The sequence below is a fragment of the Ambystoma mexicanum genome, chromosome 13 (genome assembly GCF_040938575.1).
Source record: "Ambystoma mexicanum isolate Mex_15411 chromosome 13, UKY_AmexF1_1, whole genome shotgun sequence".
NCBI lineage: Eukaryota > Metazoa > Chordata > Amphibia > Caudata > Ambystomatidae > Ambystoma > Ambystoma mexicanum.
In genome coordinates, this window is record NC_090938.1 from 737,005,824 (window position 1) to 737,024,743 (window position 18,920).

Genomic DNA, 18,920 nt, shown 5'->3' on the forward strand with positions numbered 1-18,920 from the left:
CGCTTAACAAATGTGAATAAATAAATAAATAAATAAATAAATACATATTTTATGACTGTCGTTTTAACACATGTTTGTAAAACTTTGATGGCTTTGTCAAAATAAATTAAAGTAATAATATATGATAGGAAGAGAAACACTTGTATTCTAAGCCAGTGTAAGCATTTATTATTTGTGGAGTTTTTAAGCTCTCTGATGTTTTCTTGTAGTTTCAGGATGTCTGCCAAGTAAATATGGTTATATCCCCCATCACTATGGTAGCTCCCCCACCAAATCTTTAGTTTCTAGCTCTCACTGCAGGCTTTGACATATTAACAACATTAAAGGAAGTTATTTTAGGATGAAGATGTGCCTCCTTCTTAGCAATGACGCAGAGAATGGTGATATTGTTGAAAATGTGCTGAACATCTGAATTCGATGGCCTAGGTTTAGGAACGAGGGCTTTTGCCCTTGCTTTTCTGTCCCTTGTGTCAATAAATTGATTGCTAGTATAAGTGGCAGGCTTAGAAGTTAGAATATACATTGCAGGGGGCCATTATTTAATGTCAGCCTGAGGATTCATAGCAGTCACTTTTAACGTCTAAACACCAACAAGGGGTGGGGATGAGAATCTATCCCTGCCTTTAACTTCGCGGAGCAATAGAGAATTGTGTGTCTCATTCACCACACCATGTTCTTCATATTTATCCCTGTCCTTTTTTTAAATATGGCATAAGTCTATTCAGGCTGTGTTTGACTCATAGCCGCCTCCATAGTCATCCGAGGTGAATCCGTCTTTGGTGTGTCATTAGTGGTAAGGATCCAGCCAGTAGTGGGTTTGTTATCCTGAACAGGGTTAGCTAAGGGGAAACATCAATTTGTACAGGGAATACATTTGTTTATTTGACAGTCCTCTTCATCATGAGGTATTCTCTTTGCTTGGGCTTCTTCGTTCGCCCTTTTGCCCATTGCAGTGCTATACTCAGTACATCGGGTGGTTTGAATACTCGCAATTTCATCATTTTGCTGGTGCGTCATCACACGAATGGTAATTGTGCCCTCCATCTGGGTTTGCCCCTCTTGGAACCTCTTTTAGATAGGACCTGTCCACTCTCAATGTATACAACATTTTATGATGCCTTGTGCTTTTGCCCTGTAATTTACCTGGGATGAGAAGGTTCTACATCATGGAGTAACATGAGCACATCAGCGTCATTCAGTCGAGCCATTATCAAGGTGGATCCTTTAACTGTCCCCAGGGGAGAAGAGAAGGGGACCCTGCTTTCAGTTTAGTCATGTCATTGAATGACACGGCACTGTAAACAAACATTGCCAATTTCCAAAGCTTAAAACATTTATTGAAAAAAGAGTCTGTTCATTCACAGAACCATCCATTATCCTGTTATTTTATGTTATATTAATCAGTGAAGTAAATCGCACATTTACGCCAGGAGGCATCATGGCGCTAAGAGAGATCCACTGAGACACAGGTAAAAAAGAGAGATTATCACAGTTACTGAAATAAAAAAGGTTTCAACTGCCGACGAAAGGTCAGATGGTCAGATATGCTTTGGAATTCCAAAGGAGGCTGATTCCATAAACCAGCGGCAGTGATAGAAAAAGCTCTGTCGACTAACCTGGCTCGGCAAATTCTTGGCACCGATATACAAAAATCTGCAGAAGAGAGGAGTGGACATGTCAGGACACAGCAGCAGAATTTATACTGAAAATAGTCAGGTCTTTGGCCATTAAAAGCATGGTGGAACGGACATAATGCCTTAAACTCCACACGTTGAGCCAACGGGAGCCAAGGAAGGGAACTCCTTCCTAACTAAACATGATCGTGGAAGGAAAGGACAAGATCTGCTCGAACTGCCGTATTTTGCAGTATCTGTAGCTGATCCAAAAGGTAAGCTGGTTGAGCCAGATACCAAGCATTGCAGTAGTCCAGTGAACTTAAAACCGAAGATGCCACCACTCTTGCCCGCAACCCAACCAGCAAAAACGAAAGGACTTTACGCAGAACACAGAGCTTAAAATGGCCAGCTTGGTAGACTGCACTGACCTGTGTCTCCATTTAAAGGGAAGCCAGTATCTTAACACCCACATTTTTAGCCATAGGTACAGGTTGAGGAAAAGAACAAAAGGACGGGGGCCAATAGTCAGGTGTCCAAAAATGGCTGTCCTTCTGTACTGTCATCCAGCCTATTGTAAGAGCTAGGAAAATGAAGCTCACCTATAGAAACCATCCTAGATAACCATGAGTGATATGATAGGTTATTTATAAGACGCTTATTACCCAGAGGTTTCTAAGCACGGACCCGGGGATTGAACCTGTGGTGCTGCGTGCCGTCTTGTTTCCAAGGTGAGCACGTTGCCCCCTGAGCTATCCTCCCAAGAGTGCCTATTCCATTTTGTAAAGCAAGGCAGGTAAAGATAAGCAATACTGTAGAAAACCAATGTCTCCTTCTGTGAGAGTTAGTTAAACAGACGCAATGCCTCATTCATAGAGCACGTCTACAGGCCAGGTCCAATATAACAAACAGCAAGGTAGCTTTATTCTGCATTTACCCTAAGTGTGTAATGTAGCAATACTGCATAAGGAGGTTTCCAAAATCAAACTCTCCATGTAATGTCTGTCTATGCATTTTAAGCCCTGCTCTCTTTTTTGAATCTGTGTGATATATAGCACTGCTCTTTGTACATAGAAATAACACAGGATGTAAACATTGTTCTTTGTACAGTTAACCCATTTTCTCCCCTTGCACATCTAACCTTCGTAAGCCAGGGGAACGCATAGGCTCACTCCACACACCCTGCACTCACATATAACACAGACACTATTGCACAACACCTCTGCCATAAGAATGTAGCTACCTTTAACGAAAAATAGTCAAAATGTAGCTTCCCACATAATTCTCTACCTCCTTGAGAAACCTGACAGTATTCTCACGTCTGAATCCCTTGGATACTCTACACAGGCAGCCAGTTAAAGCCCATCGCTATTGGATCCTAACCATGGGGGTGAAGAAGTGAGGAAGGACCACCTGGGTGGAGGGTTCATGGGGAGAGGGAAGGAAATGCCCTCAGGCAAGACGCTGTATTTTTCCTTTCCACTCCATGATGAAACTCTAGTCCCCTTTCCCTAATAACAACCAACCCAACCCGTCACCAACCTTTATGGGCTATTGTAAGCCAGCTCCCCTCATTTCCCCACCATTGACACTTGACAGTACTGGGACGAAGAAGAGTCAAGTAAGAGCAATGAAGACTATGCTCTTTTACCACTCTAGTACTGGGAAGAGGAAGATAGTAGTGAAGGTCAGGCATGTCCTTTTAATGCGAGTCAGGCAGGACTGAATAATCATTCTCACCTGCAGCCAGTCAAGGAGATGCAGGTGTATAAATCACCCAGTGGCAGAGGGAATCGACGGAAGGAGGTAAAACATCATTGTTGATGCTCCTTGACCTCACAGCCGCATTTGATCTGGTAAATCATTCCATCCTCTGGAAAGAGCCTCCTTCTCTAAGGAAGCCTGTTGGAACGTTCAGTCACGTTTTTCCAGGGAGATGCTATGTCTGATAGTTTTACCCCACAGTGTGGTGTCCCGCAGGGTTCGTCTCTATCTCCTACTTTTTTCAATCTATCTCTGAAAGAGCAGGCATTGTTGCAGGTGTCTCAGTCTCTTGTGGCCTCCTAAGACATCTGCTGTAAGACCACCTCTGTCGCCTCCACCTCTTGGTTGTCCACCTCATCCTGTGCACTCTCCTTGTCACCAGGCAGTCAAACACCTCTGCTGCATCCTCTCCCTGTATCTTTTTTAAAAAAATATATTTTTATTTATTAAAACAGATTGTATGGTTTACAAACTATAAACCTTTAACCTATTTACACCTTCATTAGCCAACCAGTTCATCAAGTCTGTCTTCAATAGTGTCCATGTACTGACTAGTCTTCACCATATTGCTAATCTCCCATATGATGATTGTCACCAGGCATCCGGCTGTTGTCCAAGACCTAATCATGGACGCAAGGTTGAACCTCAAGTTTCTTGAGCATTAAGATTAACAGTTTTAAGACTGCTATGTTGATCTTCATTTTCTCTCCTTCAACAAATATCCTCCACCAATCATCCACGCTTCTAGTTATATAGCTTCGCAAAGTAACCCCCTGACGCTGTTCACGTTCTTTCCTTAATCCTGGGCAGTTTCAGGGTTTCTGTCTCTCTTGGAACCTCACACATCCTGCACCCGACCTCTCTGTTAATGAGATTCCTTCTTTGCAATATTTCTCCCGTTGGCAGGATATTAAGTCTAAATCTCAAAAAGAGAGATCGGAAGCACCAATTCGGGAATAAGGTCAAATAACTCGGTATCTGGTTCAATTTACGTGGCTGTGACCAAAAGTCTTCATAACCTTTATATTTCCAGTTATGTTGCTGGGTTTCTATCCAGTCTGCCATGTAGAGCTTTTTTTCCGTTTTATCTGGGTTGTTCAGTAGATCATCCTCTGATTCATTTAAATTTGCTAGGATTGCTTGGCATGATCCTTGCCATTCCAACAATACTGCATCCGTTCACTCTTTTAAAGCTTTATTCAACACACCGAAGCGACCCAGATACATTTTCCTCCAAACATTTAAGGTAAAAACTCAGTGTTTTCCAGTCCACTATAGCTTTCAGCGAAGTTAAGGCCAACTCTCTCCTTATCAGCTGTGTCGCCACCATCTGCACTCCAACTCTAAAGTTGGTTAGGTCATTGTCCAGCAACAACTCAAGTGGATTCCATGATGAGGTCAGAAGCGAGAAGCTGGCCGATGGAGACTGGGGGACACTCAGTGCCGGCGAGCACCCGAGAAATCCTACCATCGTCCGGGCCAAAGTTCCCTCTACTTTTCTCTAAGTGCAAAAATGATTTGCTTTTTGTAAATTGATTTTCAAATGAAGTAGCAACATTTTACATAAAAATAGCAAGAAAGTTAGAATTCTTTATATCTCAAAACATTTTTTATAACAACTACTCGTCATAAAGAGTGGAACATTTTATAATTGCCCCATCACAACATAGCAATGGAAGGAAATTGGCCCACAGAAAAGTTGCTCTTTCCTCTGCAGATGAATCTTTAAAAGTGCCAAGGGCGAGTATGCTTGTCCTTTTTGCATAGACTTGCTTAATAGCCTGGCAGTTAAGGGGTTATGTAAGAAGCGCTCAAAGGCTGCTACCTGTAACAGAATGTCCAGCCACTCTATATTGATCGCTTCTCCATTCGAGTGCCTTACTGCGAGACTTGTCCTTGGCCTCAAGCCGAGGGATCGTATCTCTCCAGGACTGAATTCTCTGCACTGGCTCCCAGTGGCTGCGAGGATTAAGTTCAAAACCCTCTAAATTGTCCACAAGGCCTACTGGGGCCTCGGGCCTCAATACCTTCAACTCTCTCTTCCTAAATATCTTCCTTCTCAAACTCTTTGCTCATCCGCCTTCAACTCCCTCACGGTCAGTATCTTCTCCAAGCAAAGAGTTGGTGGTAGATCTCTTTCTTTGGCTGGGGCCTCCCTCTGGAACAGCCTCGCTGCCTCCCTGAAACTTGAGAACCATCTCCGGTTCTGGAAGCACCTCAAGACCTTCTTCTTTGCTTCTGCTTTCTCTCCTCCTCTCCCCTGCTGAACACCTGACTATAACTGCACTGGTCACCTGGCTACTCTCTGTTTTCGGGCCCAGGTCCCCTCCCCCAGCAGCTGCACATCTGCACTGCCTCCCGGGCAACCTCTGCACTTGGGGGCTGTTTCTGTATCCTTACAGTCCCCACCAGCTCTTGACACTTGATGTCTGCACTTAACCCTGCACTTGCCACCAGCTGGCCGCACCTTTTACCTATTATTATTTTATTTATTTATTTATTACTGTTCATCCTATGTACTGCACTGCCCTCTCTCCCTTCCCCCTGCACTTGCCCTTTCCCCCTCCCCCTGCACTTGCGTAATCTCAATGTCACCTGGCCTAGTAAGATCGTTGTCTCTGTCTTTCCTCTGTTTCCCCCTCTTTGTCTTGTTGCGCCTTGAAACTCTTGTGTATAGGTGCGTTATAAATGCCATATCTTATCATATCATATCATTACAATGATTTGTCTGGCTTTGGCCATGGCCAGAAGTTTCCATTATTCCTGTTGATGCATCATGAGTAGCTGGGAAGTGGAGAAGCCCAAGAGAGCCAAGTTGGGCAAGTAGTCTAGGGAGCATTCCAGTACTGGGGCTTTAATCCTAAAAACCTTTATCCAAAGGTACCTAATGGGATGGCAGGTCCACAGGATGTGAAAAAAAGAACTGGTTGCCCTCACATCCCCCACTAATCCAGCCGGATCACACCTGAGCTTCCCCGTGCATCACCGCTAGCGGGCAGCCCACGCGACCAAGGAGACAGATAATGTGTTTTGTAGCCTTTCTAAACAACTTAAATAACTAAGGAGGAAAAACAAGGAAAATGTGACATGCAAATTCCTGTGTCATGTAGACAAGACTCAGGAAACGTTAAGATTAGGGTTTGGGAGGCGTGAGCGGACGGAAGGAACAGATAGGAAAAAATATGTAAAGATACATATTCAAAGCACCACACGGTGTAGCCCTGGCATGTATTATCCTGTTGGGGTTAAAAGAATCGATCCCAATGGAATCCGCCTGAATTTTACACCTGGTAGAAGAAGGCTTTTTCCACAGGAATCCATTGTCAATGCCAACTGCAATAGTTAACTGTGGGAGGCATTTGGGGGGCATTTTACTTGAAAAGGATAATTGCATGGACAGAGCCACCAATGTTAGCACTTACATGTTGGGGGTTCCCAGCATGCAATTAAAAAAATTTACAAAATGGAGCTTAACAGTGAAGAGTAAAACCAGACAAAATCAAATCTTCACTTTTACTCTCTGCTTTGTAAAAAATGTAAATGCATATAACATGTCCCATGGAACCCTATGGAATCTGCCTAATTTTATCAGGTGCTAAAAACAGGTGGATTCCGTTGGAATCCTTGATTTAACACTTGCTTCAACATCCCAGGCAGCTGCTAAAATGTATGCTCTTTGAAGTCAGTACATTCAGGTGACCTTTACTCTTCATGTTTTAAAGCAGTAAATGCTGCCTGCAAGTTCCGCTTTGCACACAGCGCTCACGCATGGACTCCCATGGAATCCGCCTGCTCTTTAGCAGGTGCTAATTTAAAGCAGATTCCAAAGGAATCCATAGTTATACCCCTACATAAAAATGTCATGCTGGCCTAAAAGGAAGTGCACACAAAAGACGGTGGTGGAAAGCAGATGTAAAATCTGCTCTGGCCCCCTTTTCCCGCCTTGTACACCTCCATCATCTGCAACGTCCATTTTAAAATGCCCCTGCCAATGTGTTGAGCCTGCAACTACCAGTTTTTAATCATTTGTGGACGGGCGGCTTCCAAGTTTTAGACCTTTGATGTCCACTCAGTTTCAGAAATTATGAAAATTGCACGAATGGGACCTTTTTCACATAAGTGCAGATGGAGCCGGTCCCCGCTGTGCAATATCATCTTTGTGAAAAATGGCTGCCATGGTTGGTTGGGCTTGCCGTGGTCAATGTACTCCTCATTACCTTATTTCGATATTCAGCACTTTAGTGATATGCAGAGGACAATATTCCACGTGGAGGGTATGGGAGCTGTTTGCCTCTAACATACCACCACAGTATTTATCACTTGTGGCACTTTTTTGTACATTTTTTTATATTTTTTGTTATTGGATTTGTGATAAACCGGTTTGGTTTTAGTGGTACCATGTGTTCCTTTAAATGATAGAACTAACATTGGTCATGTTTTATTATTCTATCTTAATAAAAATATGAAATGAATTGATCATTATGACTCCTGACCTATCAAACCCCCTTCTACTTTTGTGAGTCCCCAATTTGAAAATATTGTTTTGATGTTCCGTGAGACATTACTCATTGCTTCTGAAATGTACTCCTCATACACTCGGTAGAGACTCTTTGGGGAGTCATTGAATGTGTGCCAGGACTACCTGGTTTCTGGGATTGTTTACAAGCTGTATGCAATGAATGCACAGAAATTTGCAGCCATTGAAATGCCTCCACTCATTCATTCTGGAAGATTGTGAGTGGTGTTTGCAGGTGCCAAGAGACTTGGCGAAGCCCACCAAACTGGCTCCTTGCCTCCCCGCATTGAGAGCCGAAACACATCTGCGTGGTGACTGCATATGTGCTTTGGCCCACCCTGCTACAACGCACCATTCTGTGCTATATGGCCCGGAATCTTATCAGCACTGCAAGGCCATCACACCAGGCCATCACATTGCACCCTGAGCAACCAGACTCGCTAGATGGCGCCCGCCCTCTTCTCCCCACCTCCCTGCACAGCTCTACCTCTGCTCTATGTCCCTCTGTATCCTACCCCCACTGTATATCTGGTCTGTACTGTTGCATACCGCTGTAAAGCGCTCTGATGTGTATCTGTAATGTTGTATAGATCTTTGTATTGCTATATACCTTTCTAAAGCGCTCCGGAATGTGTCTGTATTGTTGTATACGTCTCTGTATTGTTATATACCTCTGTAAAGCGCTTGAGAATGTTTCTGTATTGTTGTATACCCCTCTGTATTGTTATATACCTCTGTAAAGCGCTGTAATGTATCTGTATTGCTGTATACCTCTCTGTATTGTTATATACCTCTGTAAAGCGCTGTTATGTATCTGTATTGGTGTATACCTCTCTGTATTATCATATACCCCTGTAAAGCACTCCATTATTTATCTCTATTGCTGTATACCTCTCTGTATTGTTATATACCTCTGTAAAGCTCTCCATTATGTATCTGTATGCTTGTATACCTCTCTGTATTGTTATATACCTCTGTAAAGCACTCCATTATGTTCTGTATTGTTGTATACCTCTCTGTATTATCATATACCTCTGTAAAGTGCTCTGTTATGCATTTGTATTGTACTATACCTCTCTGTATAGTTATATACCTCTGTAAAGCTCTCTGTTATGTATCTGTATTGTTGTATACCTCTCTGTATTGTTATATACCTCTGTAAAGTGCTCCGTTATGCATTTGTATTGTAGTATACCTCTCTGTATTGGTATATACCTCTGTAAAGTGCTCCGTTATGCATTTGTATTGTAATATACCTCTCTGTATTGTTATATACCTCTGTAAAGCTCTCCGTTATGTATCTGTATGGTTGTGTACCTCTCTGTATTGTTATATACCTCTGTAAAGTGTTCTGTTATGCATTTGTATTGTAATATACCTCTCTGTATTGTTATATACCTCTGTAAAGCTCTCAGTTATGCATATGTATTGTTGTATACCTCTGTAAAGCGCTCTGTTGCTTCTCAAAGCTAGGTACGTGCTCAATAAATACCATATTAATAATAATAATAAAAGGCTTATAATGATGCAGCCTGTCAAATAATAGGTGCTACTATTAACCAACTCATGAGCTGGTTCCTAGTAACACCTAATATTAGGCACTGGGGGAATTCAACCTGTGCTACCACATGGATGGATTATATATCAATGGTTTTCCCTGTGGTGCTATTCTGCTCCTGCAGACCTTGAATTCAGATGCTCTTCTCCAATCAATTTTTTCTGCAATCAATTGTTTCCATGCTTTGTCCCTTACTCTGTGTTATGTGTGAAGCTGCACAATGCTGTTTCAAACCTGCACCCATTGCGCTGCCATCCATGACCTTGACCCGCATAACACACACCATGCAAGTGCTGATGTTCCAGGCTGATAAATACAGGTCCTGTACATTTATCCTGCAACTCCATTACAAATGATATGCTAACCCTTAACACAAGTTGGAACTCACTACTAAGGTACAGAATCACTGACGACAAGGCGGGCAGTCTGAATCCGCCTTGAAGCGGACCTTGTCCAACATGCTGCTACACAGCCACGCCCCCAATGATCACCCCACCAAATACCTCTGACAGGACCTGTTCCGAATCCAGCTCCCACAAATACCAGCCCTTGATTGGTCCATCCTGCACTGTGTGGCAAGATCACCTGAACAATTACTTTTGTTCACTGGGGACCGGGGCCAGGGAACAAAGCGGGCCATGCTGTTGCGTCTGGTCTGTGAAGATCTGCATGAAATATTCCTATTGTTGCCAAAAACTTGCGATGATGACTAAAAGGCCGTGACCTCAGCTCTCAGAATAATTTCATCATCACGTTAACCATGATTTTGAGAGAATTAACCTCCACTCGGTGTACCAAAGCCACACAAGTCGCTCAATTTCTTCCATGCGAAGGAGTAAAGTCGTGTGAGTTTACAAAACGTGAAAGAGGAAATTGTCTATCATGGATGTGCATTGGCACAGCTCCATAAACCTCAGGAATCTAGGATGTAGGGCCTCATTACGACCCTGGCGGAGGACCATGGTGCAATTTGCACCATGGTCCATGGCGCAGAGCTGCCAACTCCGCCATGGGGGTTGGCGGACTCACCGCCCCATTCCGACCTTGGCGGGGCGGTTAGTCCCCAATCCCCATTTACCCTTCCCCATTCCCATTTTTGCCCCATAGGGTATAATGGGAGTGGGGAAGGCGTTAATTACGCCACTGTAGATTACGGTTGCGTAATTAACAAGAGGTCCCGTAGCGCCATGGATTTTTCCGCCCGGAAAATCCGGGCGTAAAAATCACCATGGCGCTACGGAAAGTCGTAATCTGGCGGAGAGGTACGCCATGCATTACGCTGGCGTAAACCCCTCTCCGCCAGGGTCGTAATGAGGGCCGTAGTCTCTTCAGCTGATCCTAAAAATGGTGCACAACCATGCCTGGCCAACACCAGAGCTTCCAGCATGGAGAATGCTCCATATTGGTCCATTTGTTTCCTGGAAACCAGGTCTACAGAGTTTATGCACAAACTGGGTTATACACGTTTTTTGCATCCCAACTTTTAAGGGACTTCAGGGATGCCTCAGTGGGTAGAGGGTTTGATATGAGTATCAGTGGACTTTAATGCATTAATTGAGATAATTCAATCTAATTCTCCAAATACATTACGCCTTATCATCACACTGCCTAATAGAGTAAATGTGCAGCTGCTTAACATCTTTCACCTGCCCCGGGATCCAATAACATTCCAGTTAGGCATTTTGGTTTGGAAGAGATGTTTGCTTTGTGTTAGGAAAGATTTAATTAATGTGTCATTTTCCCTCCATTTGTGGGCCCCCCAAACCTTTTGCTTTTGTTTGGCTATCCTAGCCTGACTTTTGCCAGTGGAGCACAGACTTCAGCTGTGCTCCCCTGGGCTTTTGCTCACTTGTTATGGAGAAACTGACACGTACGTCAGACTGTCAGATCTGGGAATCTATGTTTTGTTAGTCTTCGACAATTTTGCCAATTCTTGGTAACTTTTTAACAGTGCACAATGTACCTTGTAGTACTGTGCGCTGGGGCCCTTTTTGTTGTATGGCCCTAGATACCCTTGAAGTATTTTTTGATGACTGTACAAGTGTGCCTGGGACGAACTGATGGCAGCAGTTACTTTGTATAAGTGTTGTACTTCTTTTTACAGGATCAAGGCTGTGGCCTTTTGAAAATGGCCGAGCCACATAGTCTTTTGTTCTGTCAAATGGCCATTTTGTCCCCTGCCTTCCCCCAGGTCGAGGGACCGGGTTTTCCATATTTGGGCATGCAGCCTCCTATGAAAACCAATCTCTTTCGGGGATTCTGCATGTCACGTGTGTGTGCCCAGGAAGCGGGTTGGGACTCTCTGGTCCAACCACACTACTGGTGCCAGGATGTCTGAAGTGCCTGAATGACTAGAACCACTGTGGGCCGTGATTGGTCCACAACTGGGATGCCTGCATGAGAGCAGATCTTCCATTGGAAGTCCTTGATTTTGGAGCAAAGCTAATCTTGGATAAGAGAAGGGGCTCTGCATCAATTCCAGGTTGATCACCTGAGTTCTCTCCGAACTACAGAAGGAGCCAAGTATCCTGCAACAAAGAAACAGACTTGTGAAACCACCAGAGATTCATTGGAAGAGTTGGCACCCTTCGGCCTCTGCTGTCCCATTGGACCCCTGTTTTCTTCATCGATCAAGAAGACCTGCAAGGGTGCTTCACTCCTTTGGAGTAGTGGGAACAACTACTCTCTGCACCCCCTGCTTACCCACTGAAGTAGCCCTTTCGGAAGTGTTCCTGGGCCATCCAGTGAACTGTCAAGCACTACCACGGGGTATCCTGCAGAATCTCTGCCGTCTCAAGTTGAAACCCGAGACTTAGGACGTTACTTGCTTGTGGTCCTGTGTCCTCTCCCTCCAGATTTCGTGGCCTAGCTCCTCTGGGTCATGAATTAGGATAGTGCGTAAAGCCGCACACATCTGTGATTCCTGCATCACTACCTGTTGGTGACGGTCGTTGTAGGTGCCTTGCTGACCTGCCCTCCTGTGCCCTGAAGCCTGCTGCATGGAAACCTTCTTTGTATCTCCTTGGGAAGCTGAGAAAAGGCAACTGTCCCATCACAGACGATCATTCTATCCTGCAGCTGCTGATAAGCCGGAGTGCTGCAAAACTACAGAACTTGAACCTACTAGCTAGCTCGACTAAACTGGCAAAGTTTGGTCCGGACTGTGCCCATGGTCGGTGAGTACTTGTATCACTTACTGGTGGCCCCCTGGCACAACCGATCTCTTTTACGCATGAATATCCCTGGAAAGAATTTTGCTTTTGGCTGGGTTAGCCTGTGCTCCATAGCTATTCCCACCTCTTACTCTGCCGCCAAGGGCAGACTCTACTCGAATAGTGAAAACCAATTCTTCATCACCTCCAGCTCCGTCCTGACTCGCTACAGCTCTCTCAAGAAGACCCGCTTTTTGTTCTATTTGCCCGATTGTGCGTTTTTTCGCACAATTGTACTGTTGAGCACAAGGCTCCGCACTTCTTAGGGCTGGACTGCGAAAGTTAGGGAACGACTCCAAAGAATTGTCTAATGCTCCTAGTGTGTTAACTCACCCTTCTCCTTACAGGTTGTGGCTGTGTTTTACTCCTTTGTCGCATTAGAAAACGTACTGTATATATATTATTTAGTATAGGAATTGTGTGGTAACTGTTTTTATATAACTGAAGTTTACTTGTGTCAATTGGTCCGCCCGACAATAAATGTATAGATATTTTTGATATACACTTGTCTTAGAGTAATTTGTGGTTCGTTACTCTGTGTGCTCACTGTGGGCTTCGGATCACTCTCACCCCTCCTGAGACTTAGTCTTGACCACCTGCCAAGCTACCTAGATTGGTCTGGCTTGTCTAGAAGGTTCCCCTGTTCCACTAAACTAGGGTGGCCTCCTAAACCTCTGCCCACCCGGTCAGAGTTTAGAAATCCATCTTAACACTTTGTACGATGCAACAAGTCAGGATGAGGAAGTGATCATGATTTTGGTGGATGGTGAAAATGCTCAATATGAGCGTATTAACACCTGCAAGATGCCCTCGCTGAGGAAGATGAATTCTACAACGTCTCTTGCGTATTAACACCTGCAAGATACCCTCGCTGAGGAAGATGAGTTCTACAACGTCTCTTGCGTATTAACACCTGCAAGATACCCTCGCTGAGGAAGATGAGTTCTACAACGTCTCTTGCGTGTTCTCTCCCTGAACGCCTGCATCCCTTTGCAATGAATTAGATGATTTTGTTCACCCAGGCTGGCATGCGTGCAGTGACTTGCTCTTTGGCGATAGTCCAGCCTACATTTAGATTGGACAAGAGAAGTAAACACCATGAAAACATTTAGCTGGATTTGGCAAGTTGGGGCATGGCTAAGTCATTTCATGTTAAAGAAAGACTAGAAAGTGATCATGGCCTTCTTGTTTAAATGCTTACATGTATATATTAGTTTGCGCGCCTTACTATGGTCTGTGTACTTCAAGATGGCTTGAAAGGTACGTGCACAAATATATAACATGTAAATATTTTGCATACCTTATGGTTTGCGTATTTTTCAAGCCATCTTTTTTAAACATTTCTATGTTTATAAAAGATGGCTTGGAAAGTAAACAATTAAATCCATCTTTTATAAAGCTTTGACGACGGACAAAGCCTGAGGCGTCTTTGTCCATCGGCAAAGCTTTATAAAAGATCGCTTGAATAGTGTACTTTTCAAGCCACCTTTTATAAACACAGAAATATGGAACTGAGTCCCCAGGCTCGCCGAGGGTCAAAGACGCCTCGGTAACCTGGGGAGGGGGAACAAAAGGACAATAACTTCCTCTGGTGACCCCTTGCGTGAGCGGTCACCGGAGGAGTTTACAGTGACTGAAAGAAGTGCCAACCAGCCACAGCGATGGCACAGGACATCTGCCAGCTTACCTGACTCAATGGTGGGCGTATCTCCCGTCATAGGCTGCTGCCGCCGCGGCATAATGTGTCCCTCCAATGTTGTGGTGGGACTGGGGGGTCCTGACAGGGCCCCGGCTCATCCCCACTTTTTGGAGTCTGCCGGAGCCCAGCCCTGGCTGGCACCGGCCCACTTAAAGCCCTGGTGTTGGGGACAGGTGGCATGGTGACCGAGTCCTTCCCAGTTCGAAAGGGTGTGTCCCAGGGCTATATCCTGATGCCGACTCTTTTTAACTTCTACATTAATGATTTTGGCATGGATCTGTTGACTATGAAGGCTGTTTTGCCAAGAACAGGAGGTGGCAAGTTTAACATTCTACTGCTTGCAACTGATGCCGCCTTGATATCTATGTCTTTCATGGGCGCACAAAGGAAATTTAACTACTTCCGGGTGCTTTGTGAATAAGGTGACCTGCACATTTCTTAAAATGGCGCAAGTAAAAAAAAAGAGCACCCTCTGTGTTTTGTTTACGTGCACCCCTTTTTGAGACGCTAACCATACTTTTTTTGAGGTGCTTAATGGTTCTGTATTTCGTTTTTGTCTGCTATTGCAAGCAGTCATAACAGTATTCTCTTCCTCAGTCCCAAGGTGGTCCTCCTTTTGTTTTGCTCACTGGCTCATGGTGGGCTTATTTCTGCTCACAGACCTCTCCACAGCACAGCAGGTAAAATACTGATCAGGAATAATGCAGAACCCCCACGCGTTCCGCAGAGACCCCCGGTTCTTGTTCCCAATGGTTTTCACAGAGCATGCATCAACGTTTAATTGGCGGTGCCACTGTCAGGGATAGATGAAGCTGCGTGTGGGCTTGTGGGGTCCCATTTCAAAATAATGTTTCAGCCTCCTTGCCCACAAGCCGGGAAAACCCGTCTGAAGCAGCTGTGGGGTGCATAGATTATAATGGAGATACGCGCAGACCATGAGTCGCTTCCTTCAGTAGTACAGTCCTAGATAAAGCAGTGGTAAAAAGACAGTAGCTGCAGATTATCATGGGGCAGATGTATTGGCCTCTGCACAGCAGAACAAAAAAAGGCAGCGAGAGGGAGCTGCAACCTTAAATGACCGCTCAGCAAGGTGTTAATGTATTACTAGAGTACAGTGGCAATGAGATGATAAGAACTAGCACGCTGCTGGATACTGCAAGGCCGTAAAGAGTGAGGGGGATAGATGGCCTGAGGGTGTTAGCAAAGGACAGCCTGTAACATGCACGCTGCAAAGCGCACATTTAATGTACTGAATTAAAGAAACATTTTGTCTCATGATAAGCTGGCAAATGAAAAGTTTGAAAGGCTGTGAACCAGTCCCTGGTCATTGCACAGGCCTGGCTGGTCCAATAGTTCATCCTTTTTCCAGCTGCTTGCAACTAAAAGACAGCCCATCCAACAATGCTGTCCTTCCTGGTGCAATCTCAGTGCTGGCCAAAGAGTGTGCGCTCAGCGGGGGCAACCCCACTCAAGGCGTTTCCTCCCAAACGTTTGACTTGAATCATCCCAGAGTGTTTTCTCTTTCTCATGTGGATCTCAGATTCTGAGGCAAATCCCTTCCACAGCTGCCCGAATAAAGAGGGCGTTTACCCCCACTGCCCCCTTCTTACCTGACCTCAACCACACCCACATGGCGCTTCCCCCTGGCCCTGGATGATTTTTTCTAGGCCCCCCTTTCCTGTTCCCCTCTCTACCGGCCTGCCCTTACAGTGCCCTCCTTGAGGGTATGAGTGTCGCATGGTCTTGCCCACACTAAGTGTGGAGGCTTCCAAGACCTCGGTGTGGGCCCCCCACACCCTGTCTTTCCTCTGGGGAATGGGAGCCCTAAGCGCAGAATTCCCAGTAAGCCCTTCAAGCCTAAACTTCTAAAGACACTCCTTTCGTCCGTCAGAACCGGCCAGTGTACATATTAAGGAGCAGGAAGAGTGTAGTGTGGTTACATTTTTAAAAAGATAGGCTAAATCTCGCTGTCTAATTTTGGACTAAACAAGCGCTCGGCTCTGACATCAATGTGCAGATTTGACTTCTGGCGGGCGACTCCGCATTTCATCCATTAGAGGTCAATAGATTGAGCACCATTAAATTGGGTTGTGCTAACACGTGTTACCCCACTTATAACAAGGAGGAATATCCCATGAAGGGCTTTTTGTAAACATCACAGCATTATTGCTAAACATGTAATAATAACAGGGAGAGCCACACAACGGCTGCTTCGCAGCACTCAGGACGCTTCAAGGAAAACCACTGACTTGCCTAAAGTTATCCTGCAGTGGTGCCATGTGGCTGAGGGGAATTTCAGGGAGCCCTGTGGGGTAGGGGGCTTGAAGGTACCTGTTTAAAGGGAACAGTGTGTGTGGGGTGGAGGGGAAACTGCGGATTGTTGGTGTATTTTTTCCATGAACTGATTTAAAGTCAAAGATGACAAATGAACACCCATCACTGAAACACTGAGGGCCTGATTTACAAACATGTTTTCAATGGGTCTTTCCTACATTAAAGCATTTTTGTAAATCAGGACCTTAAAAGTCTAAACGCCTTGGAAAGTTTTTCCTCTGGCCTTTTTTGTACCCGGCCCAGATTTTATCTCGCGAGACTGTGAATTGACTTGATATAGACCTTTTCCTTCACCCTGTGTGGACATTGTATGACGTCATCATTTAAACCCATGCAAACTGCTTGGTAAATGTAACGGACTTAAGTGATTTAATTTTGGTATGTAGGTTATTGTCTCCTCATAGTACGATTTCTGCCTCACGGTGTGATCCACCCTTAATGTCGATATCTAGAGAGGCCCTGCTTGTGAGGAGTTGCCATCGGGGGTGGCACACAGGCAGGTGGTGGGACATGGAAGGGTGAGGGGCAGCACATTTCATATTTTTTCTAGCGCAGCAAAAATCTTTGCAACTGGCACTGCAAGTCGCACCTGGCATGGGGCAACTGGAAATGTGTTTGCAATGCTGAAGGTTTGTTGGGAGGGTGATCCGTTGAAGTCTATGGAAAGCATTTTGCATGTTCGCAGGGGAAAATCCGTCCAGGGCGGGAGGTAGCGTCCAAATGAGGGTGAGTTGACAGGTGTGCATGTCCCCCATGTTCTTAAAATGGACGCGGCCTTACCTTGTGCGCATGTCGACAGCAGCAGCAGCGCGAGCTGGAGCACCCCGAGGACCCCCATTGCAGACCCTGGAGGCCGGGGGACAGGCAGGAACCCGGCTCGCTGCACTCTTCCAGCCCTGCTCGACAGAGGCTGCTGCGCCTGGACTCCGCCAGTCTCTGAGGCGGTGTTTGCGCAATGCCCGCACCACGCCTCCGCCACACAGAGCAGGAACATGAAACAGAAACTTGGCCGAAAACCACTACCAGGGAATCGCTCAATAACAGGCGCAGATAAGGGAGATAAGAAGGGGATAACGGGGCAGGCCTGGCGGGAAGGACCTGGCCGAGGGCCGAGAGAGAGCGAGGGGGCCTCGGAAGAGGGGGTTAGGAGAATGTGGGGGGGGGAAAGCAGCCAAAAACGTGAGGAGGTAAACGTGCGATGCAGGACAGCGAGGTGCGGGGTATGTGCCTTGCTCAGCTGCATGGGTCATTTTTATATGCGACTGCCTGGTGTGAATTCCATTTGACCAATTGTAAATGGTTTCTGCTGGATGCAGTTTTAGCATACGGGTTTCTCTGACACAGTACCACATAGGACCAGCAGAAAAAGGTCAGTTCCACTGGTTAAAAAACAAACATTGGAAAAGCCAATCATTTCTGTGTTTGCAGTTGTTTACTGCATTTCACATTTAGCAGTGGTGTTGTGGAGTGCAGGTGGGTGGTTGGTGTGAAGGTGGTGTGAAGGTATGGAGTGGTGGCATGGGGTGGTGGCATGGAGTAGTATACAGGTGTGATGATGTGGAATGGTGAAGAGTGATACTGGTGTAGAGTGTGGCTGTGGAGAAGAGGCATGGGGCCGAGGGGTGTGGAGGTGTGGTATGTCATATTTTGGAGTGGTGTGGTTGCAGGTGTGGAGACATAGGGGTGCAGGCTTAAAATAATGTTGGTGTAGGGATGTGGTGGTGTAGGGGCGTGGGGGAGTGGTGGTGTGGAGTGGTGGTTTAGAGTGGGGTGTGGTGGAGGTATGGAGTGGGATGTGGAGGAATAGGGGTGTGGTGGTGGTGATGTAGAGTGGTTGGGTGGAGTGGTGTGGAGAGGTGGAGTGGGCATATGCAGTGGGGGTGTGGTGTTAGGGGTTATGGTGGTTGCAGGTGTGGAGACAGGGTGTGATGAGGCATAGCAGCTATGGAGGCATACAGTGATGGTCGTGTAGGAGTGTTGGTATAGGGGGTTGCAGGTGTGGGGGAGTAGCGTGTAGAGTGGTGGTGTGGAGAGGCTTGGTGTGGAGTGGGTGTGTGCTGTGGGTGTGTGGTGTTTGGGGTTATAGTGTTTGGGGATGTGGAGGCATAGGGGCTATGTGGTGGTGTAGAGGTTTGGCGGCCTAGCGGTCTAGGGGTATGGGGAGTGATTATGTATGTGGTGATTTAGAGTGTTGGTGTGGGGTCGAGTTGAGTAGGTTGTGGAG

The 18,920-nt window shown here is 45.7% G+C and overlaps 1 protein-coding gene across 1 annotated transcript in view; it reads right to left on the reverse strand.

Annotated features, from left to right (window-relative positions):
- LOC138521860 (complement C2-like) overlaps positions 1-17,690 on the reverse strand; it is a 261,013-nt gene extending 243,323 nt beyond the window's left edge. Inside the window, exon 1 of the mRNA XM_069635006.1 lies at positions 17,477-17,690. Within this exon, the coding sequence (XP_069491107.1) occupies positions 17,477-17,690 (214 nt within the window). The remainder of the gene's footprint in view (positions 1-17,476) is intronic.
- Positions 17,691-18,920: the final 1,230 nt, after the last annotated feature.